The sequence below is a fragment of the Strix aluco genome, chromosome 4, assembly GCF_031877795.1.
Source record: "Strix aluco isolate bStrAlu1 chromosome 4, bStrAlu1.hap1, whole genome shotgun sequence".
NCBI classification, from domain to species: Eukaryota; Metazoa; Chordata; class Aves; order Strigiformes; family Strigidae; genus Strix; species Strix aluco.
The window spans coordinates 37240025-37251452 of record NC_133934.1 but is presented as its reverse complement, the minus strand read 5'-3'; the positions used below and the strand labels follow the sequence as shown (position 1 = coordinate 37251452).

The 11428-nt window shown below is 46.7% G+C and overlaps 1 protein-coding gene across 1 annotated transcript; it reads left to right on the top strand.

Annotated features, from left to right (window-relative positions):
* The first annotated feature begins 5947 nt into the window (after positions 1-5947).
* CDKN2AIP (CDKN2A interacting protein) lies at positions 5948-11211 on the top strand. Its single transcript, XM_074822763.1, has 3 exons — positions 5948-6234; positions 6356-6486; positions 7223-11211. Exons 1-3 carry the CDS (start codon positions 5996-5998, stop codon positions 9100-9102), a joined length of 2250 nt encoding a protein of 749 aa, XP_074678864.1. The 5' UTR covers positions 5948-5995; the 3' UTR covers positions 9103-11211.
* The last annotated feature ends 217 nt before the right edge of the window (positions 11212-11428 follow it).

The window sequence follows — 11428 nt, the reverse complement described above, 5'->3', positions numbered from 1 at the left end:
ACAGTCCCCCTCCAATTCCTCATCTGTATGTACTTGTCCCCTTGCCTTGAACCTGTTCACCTTCATTTCTCCTTGGGACACCTAATCCCAGTATCTTATCCCTATTACTCTCATGCCAAGTTTTTCTACCCCCGAGTAGTTTCAGTCTCACCATATCCCCTGCCTCCATACTTACTGTTTCCTTCCCCTCAGTCAGGTCCTTGTCCCCTTACCATTCCTATCAGACACGCTCAAGCACCTGTGAAGAGGAGAAAACAGCAGCCGAGTGGGAGCACAGGGGATGGTCTCCATAGCCTCACTCTCAGTCCAAAGAGCTGCCCCAGTCCATAGTGGCAAACAGAGGTCTCTTTTGGGCCCTGCAGTCCACAGCTGGGGTAGACTTGCCTGCAGCAGTAGCAAGGATGGTTCAGACACATGCTAAGTCAGGAATGTGGAAAATTCATTTCTTCAAAGGCTTATAAATTATGCTAAGTGTAGTCAGAAGATCAGACACCCCCTCCCAATTCGGTTTTTCATGACAAATTCCAAGTCTGCTCTAGAGCATGAAGGCATTTAAGCACTTCAAAGACAAGATCTCCAAACATTTTATCCTAGACAAAGCCCTTTTTTTCCTGCCTTTCTTCTTAGATCATGTTTGGTAGCAGCAAAGTCATCCTAAACTTCCATCCTCAGCATGGAAAATTTCATGTCAAGCCATGGATGTTTAGCAAGTGGTATGCTACCTAAAGCATAGTTTAGCAAGCAAAATTTAGCAAGTAGTATGCTACATTTAGCTATAGCTAAAGCTTAACAAACTCATTTAAAGGAAAGTAACTGGATAAAGGAAAGCTTCGCTGGATAAAAAACTGCCTGGACGGCCAGGCCCAGAGAGTTGTAGTGAATGGAGTTAAATGCAGTTGGTGGCCAGTCACGAGTGGTGTCCCCCAGGGCTCGGTTTTGGGGCCACTCCTGTTTAACATCTTTATTGATGATCTAGACGAGGGGATTGAGTGCACCCTCAGTAAGTTTGCAGACGACACCAAGTTGGGTGGGAGTGTTGATCTGCTCGAGGGTAGGGAGGCTCTGCAGAGAGATCTGGACAGGCTGGAGCGATGGGCTAAGGCCAACTGTATGAGCTTCAATAAGGCCAAATGCCGGGTGCTGCAATTCGGCCACAACAACCCCCAGCAGCGCTACAGGCTTGGGGAGGAGTGGCTGGAGAGCTGCCAGTCAGAGAGGGACCTGGGGGTGTTGATTGACAGCCGGCTGAACATGAGCCAGCAGCGTGCCCAGGTGGCCAAGAAGGCCAATGGCATCCTGTCTTGCATCAGAAATAGCATGGCCAGCAGGGACAGGGAAGTGATCCTGCCCCTGTACTCGGCAGAGGTGAGGCCGCACCTCGATTACTGTGTTCAGTTTTGGGTCCCTCACTACAAAAAGGACATTGAATTACTCGAGCGTGTCCAAAGAAGGGCAACGAAGCTGGTGAAGGGTCTGGAGCACATGTCGTACGAGGAGCGGCTGAGGGAACTGGGGTTGTGTAGTCTGGAGAAGAGGAGGCTGAGGGGAGACCTCTTCGCCCTCTACAACTACCTGAAAGGAGGTTGCAGAGAGCTGGGGATGAGTCTCTTTAATCAAGGAACAAGTGATAGGACAAGAGGGAATGGCCTCAAGTTGCGCCAGGGAAGGTTTAGACTGGATATTAGGAAGCATTTCTTTACAGAACGGGTTGTTAGGCGTTGGAATGCGCTGCCCAGGGCAGTGGTGGAGTCCCCATCCCTGGAGGTGTTTAAGAGTCGCATTGACATAATGCTTAAGGATATGGTGTAGTTGAGAATGGTCATATCTTCAAGGTGATCTTCAAGGTCTTTTCCAACCTAGATGATTCTGTGAACTGACAACCCTATTGTAGGCATTGCTATATATTTCAAGTATAACATATTACTAAATGCAGAAGAGTATTTAAGCTAGTAATGAGCACATATGTGTAAAGAAAAATTATTATCAATTAAGCTCTTTATTTTTACCTTTAGTTTTATCCACTGCAATTACACAATTTTCCTCAGTTGAGAAATCTCAGAAGAGTGGATGATTGCATAATCCAGAGCTGCTTCAGTAGCATAACAACAGTTGCGTAACTGTGGTGAAACAGAAACACAGATTTACTCTAACTTTCCTTCCACTGACAAGCCTACATAGTCATTAATGCTCTTTTAGCAAGTGTTTTCTTTTATTCCAAGGATTAGTTTACTGAACAGTAACAACTGGCTACCTTGGCACATGCAAACATGTCTCCCTAGAAGTGCTCTCCCTTGCCTGGCTTACAAGACCTTCAACAATCTGCTCCAGCAGAACACGTATGAATCTTAGGAAAGAGCAAAATGTCTCTTCCCCATCCTTCTGCAAGCTGCATTTCTAATGAATTTAAGCCAGAGCTCTTAAGTGTTTACTTATAGCAGGGACCAACCTACAGATGGTGCTCAGAGGATTTATTGTGCCAGGCCAGTAAGATCCCACTGTTACTGCCTTTCTGCAGCAATAACTCTGAGCTTTATCTTTGCATAGCTGTAATGTTAAGGGCACACTTCTCATATTAAGCTGAATAAAGAGTGTCACTATATATTAACCTTAACTGCACAGAACATAATTGAACTCAGTGGGGCTACTGCCCTCTGTGTTTCAGCGGGACTTGACTTTGAAGAAATAATAATTCACTGGTTTACAAAGGCAGAAATAAACTTTCTTTATTATACAGGAAGTGCAGGTGCAATACTGTGATTACAGACTCTGGCATGATTCACCTTGAGATTTTAGTTATATCTTGCCAGAAGAAGCTATTATCAAGCCCCAAATGACTCTAACAACACTCCTATCAATGTGGTATTGAGAAGTTCCTTCCCTAGTGGGAACAAAAGTATCTCTTTTCTTCCAATGTTGAAAATTAAATGCACAGTATTAGCACCATCAATGAGGTGTTTAACTTCAAAATTGCCTTTCCTGGTGAGAATGAAAATGCTACTTGTTTCCTTTTTTTAAAATTAACAGCAGTGTTTTTCCCTCTTTTCTACTACACGCACTTGTTTAATCAACCCAAAACACGGTATGTATCTAGTGCTCAGGAAGCATTGCAGGTGAACACCTATGTTTGTCCCTGTGTGCACATGCAGGACATCCCATGCTCTGGGGCTGGGATCTAGCTTCTTTCCAGTATGATTCAAGCACACAATAATCAAGTAGAAAGAATATGTCTTGAAAAAGGAGGTAGGGAAGACAAAAGGCTTGATTTTGGTTTAAGTCATCTTTGTATAAACAACAAGACTATGTTGATGCAGAAGGAGCATTAGAGAAAATTAACAGCATAAGGTGCCAGAAAGGTACCAGACCATAGAAGTTGCTCACTACAGCCAAAACCTGTTGTGAGCCATTCCGGAAGCATGCAGGACTGTCCTCTGACTTCTCTCCAGCTGTTACCTATGTTTGTGTTCACTTGCGTGATCAGTGGGCAGACATGAAATGACTCTCAGTTCATTTGTCCTCTAAAATTGGGCAAGAAAAGTTGTTCTAATCAGTCCTTGAGCCACTCTAGGACCACGTAATGTATCAGGCTCTGTAGCTGTGCCGAGTCTCCAACACCATCTAGAACGATGCTTTTGGAAGAGCCCGGGATTCACAGGTGAGTCCATGTAATCTTATGCACATGGAGTGACCAAGAGCAGACAGAAAACTCTGAGGTATGGAGGCCTACGTCTGATGTTTGGCATCAGGAGCTGTTATTCACCCAGCAATACCAGAATATGACTTCTGGGGATTCCTCCAAGTGTATGCAATGCCCCTATCACCTTCTGGAGTCTAGCCCTCCCCAGCTTCTACTCTTCACTGATATATGAGCAGTTTAACATGGACTAGTCCTTAGTTGCTTCACTTGACAAATGGTTGTGGAGGAGGACAGGGCATTCAAGGCTGTGCTCTTTGCTCTGCTGCATTTACAAGAGTACAGGCAGTCTTGCTACAGCTACTCAGGCCTGGTTGAATTCCTGCTGTCCCTGAAGGGCAGATCTCAAGCCTGGGCCAAGTCCCAGCTGGCTTTGTTAGAAAGCAAACTGGCTCCTTGAAGATTGTGACAAACACGCTGGCAGCATGGCCAATCTCAGCTCAAGTGCAAACTCAAACCTGTTTGCCAGGGATTTTCCCTTCTAGGGTCTGTATTGACCATGAAGTCAAGAATCGTGGTATCACAGACTCAGAGGTCTAGAATACAGGCCCCCTCATTTCTAAGTGGAAACCCTAGTGTGACAGATATTTGAGCCTACATTACCAGATAGCAACATGCAGGACTGATAAAACTAATGCCTGGAAACAGATGGGTAATGCTGCACTGGTGGTGACCACAGGGCCGTTTCTAAACCTTCCAACATTGTTTCTAAACAAACCTGTTGCTCCAAGACACCCATACCAAAGAATATACAAACTTTCTGCCCTTTTCTTCCTCCACATGCAAAGGCAAAACAATAGTGAGTTTGTCAGGTCCCATCCCACTCATTACTGTTCTCTCACACTCTGTCACTGCCTTATTCTTGTCAATGTACAACATTGCGCAGGCTAACCAAGAAAGTGAAAGAAAAGCACTTCCACTCTAACAATGGATACAGACCAGAAGTGCCTTGGACTATTTTTTTCTGGCTTAGTTTCCTTAATCACTTAGTTTTGCACCATAGAGGTACTACAAGTTAAACCACTACATAACAATCTCCATGAAATAAGATGTTAAAGTCACTTAAGGAGAAACACTCCTTCCCTAAATGCAATCTATCTTGTAGTTCACTTCATGATGACATGTAGGTGTTAAAAATTAAGAACTTAAGCGAACAGGCTTCTAATTCAGGGGGAAAAAATCAATACAGCTCTCATGGGACAGCCCTTTGGAATTCAAAACTGTCTCCTGTGTTGCACTAATTCAGCAAGCACCATCTTGGCAGACTGAAGCTTCTATTTTCACCGCAGGCTTATTACTTTTTCACACAGACTTCTCCAAGTGGTTTCCAATCAAATTCTGGGGTAAACTTTTGCAGTTTTGTAGCCTACAGTTGCATGAGTAATTATCAGAATTCTGTGTAGCCAGCAGCCCTCATACTTAGAACCACTCATTTAATGGTTCCACCAAAATGCTGCAACAACCAATTTCCTTGCCACTACCTTCCTATCACCTGCAAAGGAGGTAAAAACATGAATTGATCACACGGATTCTGAACTTGGCAAGGTGGAATCAACCTGTAAGCAGAACTTTTGTCCACACTTTTACCAGGCAGAATACAAAGTGGGTAAACGTGCCTCTTTTCCCCTAGCGCCTAAAAATACTGGTAAGGATGGGGAAACAAGGGCTGATGGCAGGTGAGCAGCTCTCCAGCTTACACTCCTCTATGAGCCTGAATACAACAATTTGTGCGCAGTATCCACACGCACACTGTGAAAAATCACAGCCTTCAGCTACAGTACCAAACCCCCCCCCCCCCCAAAAAAAAAAAAGTAAAGGAAAAAAAGCGCCAAACCGAACCCAACCCGTCGGCCGTATTAAAATGCCTATAACGGAGTTCGCTCTAACGGGAATGGGCAGAGCGGTGTCTGAGGGACGACGTGCTCGTCGCGACCCCCCCGCCAGCTGGCAGCCCTGTCCCGGCTCCCCTCCCGCCGCCCGGGCACAGCCCCGCCACTCCGTGAGGCACCGACCCCCTGACCCGGGCTCGCCGCCGCCCGTTAGGGCGGGGCGCGCGCGCTTCCCCCTCAGGCCGTTGACGGCACGATCGCCCCCTGCCTCCTTCCCTCGCGCGCCGCAAAGCAGCCTGGGGCGGCGGCGGGCTGCCGCGCGCGCCGGTTGTGAGGTCATCCCGCGCGGCCGGAAGGAGCGGAGCGGTTGTTTCCGTCGTGGGGGGCGGAGGAGGGCCCCGCGCGCGGAGCCGGGGCGGGCGCGGCGGGGGGGGGGGGGGGTCGGCGGCGGGGGGGAACGGGGGCGGAGGCAGCCATGGCGGCGGGGAAGGCGGCGGCCGGGAAGGCGGCGGCCGAGCCCCTGGGGCGGACGGCGGAAGAGGTGGTTTGGGCGGAGGCGCTGCGCGGGGCCTGCGAGCCCGAGCACCACTGGCGGCACCGCCGGGAGTTCCTGCTGCGCAACGTGGGGGAGCCACCGGCGGCGGGCAGCGCCCAGCTCCAGCGCCTGGTATCCCTCTCCATGGTGTGGGCCAACCACGTCTTCCTGGGCTGCCGGTGAGTGCCGGCCGGGGCGGCGGGCCCGGGAGGGGAGCGGCGCGGCCGCCTAACGGCGTCCCTCCCCTCTCCACCGTCCCCTCCCCTCCTCTCCTCTCCCCTCCCCTTGTCGCCCCTCCAGGTACCCGCCGCAGGTCATGGAGAAGGCGCTGGAAATGGCGGAAGGCATCCAAGTGACCGGCGCGCCTGTCCGCACCACGAGAGATGAACTGGTTGCCAAGGTGAAGAAAAGAGGCATATCAAGTAGCAATGGTTAGCAGATCATAGCTGTGACAATACATAGGAGTCTAGAAAATGCTTGTTTTTGAATGTTCTCGGGTTACCTCGGGCTTAGAAAGCAGTCGAAATCATTTACTTTTAAACTCCTTGTTAATCGTTTCCCCTCTCTGTGCTATTTTTTTCCTTATCTCTGTAATAGATGTAATGCATACATATTCCATTGGTAATATAGATCTTTTGTTTTGAATTTCTATAACGGGTGCACTTTAAGCTGATTATTTTTGTAATGCGATGGAGACTGTTGTACTCCAGCTTAAATGCAGTCTTGTTACTTTGCATTTAGCACTAGTCAAGATGTTTGTGAGAAACTTAGTTTCTTAAAGAAATATTTAAAGTGATATTTTAAAGATGTTTTTATTATATTAGGAAACAAAATACACTTTTTTTAGGTCAGATAGTCTGTTTAATGTACTTTGGTCATTTTTGGTTTGGATTTCAAGAATAGAAATACATACTTGCCTATGGGTCCTAAACCAAAACCTGAAATCTTGCATCTGAGTATTTTTAGTTTTTTGTCAAAAAATAATAAAATATTCTGAAATAGTAGGTTAATACTTGAAATTACAGTTCAAGGTGTATTTCTAATATATACCTTTTAAATTCACAGAGATTATTGCTAGAAGTTTTTAGAAAATAGATAAATTGTCTTTAGATGGATATTTCATAGTGCAGAAATTAAATACAATAACATACTTTACTTGTTTTATAGAAGGGATAGAGGAGCCCTCCAAGAAGCGAGCTGTTGAGAAAAGCAAAGACTCTAAAGATACTGGAAAAGATGTGAAAACAACCAAGGCAGAAGCCCCAAAGGAAACAGAGAGTACATTGCCAAAAAAGCAGGAAAAAGGTACTAGCAAAGATCCAGAAAGCTCCCAGTCAACTTGCAGTTCAAATCAAGAAATGGTCGCAGCATCAGATACAGAAACAGAAGGAAAGCCTGCTGATGCTGAAAATACTGCTGAGCAAAATCCACCTTCATCTGAAAAAGAGTCAGGAGAGAAGCCTTGCTCAAATCCACCTAAGGAAAGCAAGTGTGAAAATGTGCCGTCACCTGAAAAGAAAACTACAGTAAGTGCAGTGCCGGCGGCAGCAAAGAGCACCCTGCAGGCAGCGGCGGTGCCACCGATGGCGCCACTGACTGCCAAGAGCACCCCGCAGGCAGCAGCGGTGGCAGCGACTGCCAAGAGCACACGGCAGGCAGCAGTGGCGGCGGCGGCACCACCAACCACCAAGAGCACCCCACAGGCAGCAGCGGCGCCACCAGCCACCAAGAGCACCCCGCAGGCAGCAGCGACAGTGCCACCGACCACCAAGAGCACCCCGCAGGCAGCAGCAACAGTGCCACCGACCACCAAGAGCACCCCGCAGGCAGCAGCAACAGTGCCACCAACCACCAAGAGCACCCCGCAGGCAGCAGCGGCGGTGCCACCGACCACCAAGAGCGCCCCGCAGGCAGCAGCGGCGGTGCCACCGACCACCAAGAGCGCCCCGCAGGCAGCAGCGGCGGTGCCACCGACCACCAAGAGCGCCCCGCAGGCAGCAGCGGCGGTGCCACCGACCACCAAGAGCGCCCCGCAGGCAGCAGCGGCGGTGCCACCGACCACCAAGAGCGCCCCGCAGGCAGCAGCGGCGGTGCCACCGACCACCAAGAGCACTCCACAAACAAGTGCTACATTGCTGTCTTCCAAAAACCAAGTGAGTGCCCCAGCATCAGTGTCCAAGAGCAGTGCTCAGGCGGGCAGTTCGCTGCTTCTGGCCCCTAAGAGCGGCGCTCAGGCAGGCACCTCGCTGCTGCTGGCCTCCAAGGGCACTCCGAAGGCAGGCTCCTCGCTCCTGGCCTCCAAGAGCAGCGCTGAGGTGGCTGCCTCGTTGCTGGCCGCTCGGAGCGGCGTTCAGCAGGGATCGTCGCTGCTGACTTCGAAGAGCAGCGCTCAGGTGGCTGCTTCGCTGCTGGCCTCTCGGAGTGGCGCCCAGCAAGGTCCCTCGTCACTGGCATCCCGGGGTGGAGCTCAGGCTGGTGGTTCCTTGCTGGCCTCCAAGGTTGGCACACAGGCAGGTTCACCACAGCTTGCCTCCAAGAGTGGCTCGCAGGCGGGTGAAAGCCCTGCTAAGGCTTTGTGCAAACCATTAACAAGCGAAGATGCAAAGGAAAGACAACCTTTTTTCAACAGACTATACAAAGCTGTAGCCTGGAAACTGGTTGCTGTTGGAGGCTTCAGTCCTAACGTAAATCACGCAGAACTTCTAAACTCATCTATTCAGTCTGTAAAAGCTACATTAGATGTTGCTTTTGTTCCCCTGAAGGAACTTGCAGACTTGCCTCAAAATAAGAGCTCTCTAGAAAATATAGTTTGTGAACTGAGGTGCAAGTCTGTCTACTTGGGTACTGGCTGTGGTAAAAGTATGGAAAATGCCAAAGCGGTTGCTTCAAGAGAAGCTTTGAAATTGTTCCTGAAGAAGAAAGTTATTGTGAAGATATGTAAAAGAAAATACAAAGGTAGTGAAATTGAAGATTTGGTACTTCTGGATGAAGAATCAAAACCTTCGAATTTACCTCCAGCTTTAAGAAATCCTCGTGAGATCTTGTAGGGGAGAATCGCTGTTTGTACCATGTATAGTATTTCAACATAAGGACTGAAGGTTAATTTTGTACTTTAAAAATGTAGGCTTCCAGATATTTTGTATTTCTTTCTCAGTTTTGCAAGACAATGATAGTCCTTTCACTTGGTAGCAATTGTATAAAACTTGTTAGAGATGACAAGTGCGCAGTTAAAGGTATGCCTTAATATGTAGCACACTAGTGTGCTGTTTTATTTGCAAAATAGTCTACCTAATTCTTCTATTTTTAATTAAACAATTAAGGTACAGTTTGCTGTTTAAAACCTGACAGTTTTGTAATTCCTACAATTTGATGGCAGTGTGCTCAATTGTCTACCATGTCTTTTTTAGCCACATAGAAGTATGTATATAGGGACCATAATACTTGAATGATTGGAAGTCGTTTAAAAATTTCAATCAAAAAGTTGAATCACCTGTTTAAGGCTTGTTGCTCATAATGTTCACTGTTGCTCATACTAGGAGAGAAAATAGTTGGTTGACTATTTTTATGGGATGTTTTCATAGCACTTGCAATATAAATGATACCCTGATCCCATTTAACATTATACTAGCAGGTTAGATCCCATTTAACATTATACTGGCAAATTATCACTTAGCAGTCAAGTCACAGCTACTTCAGCCACCAAAAGTCTGTAAGCAGATTTAATTTATATTGTGAAATATCATTTACAGTTTTTTCCAAATAAACACAGATTTCTATACTAAGCATATTTTGACTGCTGCTAAAACAATAAAACCTCTGGGATATGCTTTTATAGCACTTTGGTTGTGGCTATTAAATGTTCCAGCCATTTCAATAACTTTGCAACACCTTAAGAAAAGCTTTACTTTGAGTGGCTTCAAGGTGTAATCCCACAAGGATGAGTTATTTTCTTTGGATACATAGCTGAAATACTGTTAAGCTGATAGAGTGGACCTATAGAATATCCATTTCTACTTTTGTAACACCAAGATAGGCAAAATGAAGATGCTGCTGTCTGATAGAGACAGCAAGTGTGTTGTAAAGCATTCACACTAATCAAGCCTGCCCTTTGCTACATTTTTACGCCATGTACAGAATGGTTTGAAGCAAAGAAAGGGGGAGATTACCTTTATTTTCAATGTTACTGAAATACCTGCACAAACTGCATGTTTTGATATATTGGATAATGACATGTAATTGTAAAAACATAATGTCTTCAGTGCTATTTTGACTTAATCTTGTCTGACTACGATAGCTAACATCATGTACTGGTGACCTTAAACTCGACTGACAGATCCATGGATTGAGTCCTCCAGGAGTGAATAGGAATCCCTGGGATCTCGGTAGTATGTACGTCCACTTAAAGACTTCCACGTTCTTTAGTGATTTTTGGGACTGAACCACAATGGCAATGTTACACTGTACCCGACGTGATTTTGAACGGCAGTGGCTGTCTGGTCCGTAGCACCTGAAGCCTGCAAGGCCCTCGCACTTCCCGAGGGCCAGTTGATAACTTCCTCCATCTGGCCAACCCCTGTGCTGCTGTGCCCTCGGTCGCCCCTCGCTCTAGCTAGGGTTCTCAGGAGTTCCCCCGTGGTGTTTCTGGAGGACCACCTGACATTTGGGGCATGATGCATTAAATAGCATCTTACATGGCATGAGAATTGGTGCGTGCTTCTAGCGCAGAGCGAGTTTTGTGCTGTATTTAGGAGTTGTGGTATTCATGCCAGGAAGCGTGAGATCTGTTTTTGAAATCCTTGCCCTGTTCAGGTGGAGACACAGAGTGACTGTTTTTGCGGGGCAGGAATTGTGTCCTGTGCCCTCTGAAGTTTGGTTTTTCTAGCTGTTAGTTCAGGCACCTCCAAATCTCTGGTTGAGAATTGCAGCATGTGTTGCAATGTGAAAACCCGTGTTTCCCGTCTGTAAAGAGAAGCTCACAGTATTTACTGACCTCAAGGGGGTGTTAGGGTAACTGTGTTAAAAGGCTGAGGTGCTAGATGCCTTTTTTTAAAGTCCTGATTTAAGCTTACTTTTTTAAAAATTTTTGAATGTTATTCCTCTTTGATGTTTGGTTGTGATTCATTAAAGGACGAGTCTGTAGCTACTCTTAATAGAAACTGAAAGTCGAAGTGTGTTACTTTTATTTCATGTTCTGCATGGAAAGCAGCTCAGCAAGGAGACTCTAACATACAAATAAATAAGCATTTAAGTGTTTGAATGAAAATTTATTAACATTTCATCAACCCTAGAGGAAGAAAAGAAAGAATTTCAAAAAACTGGCAGTGGCAAGAAGTGTTTGTGCAGCCCTGTCAGTTCTAAAACCTCTGGGTCTCC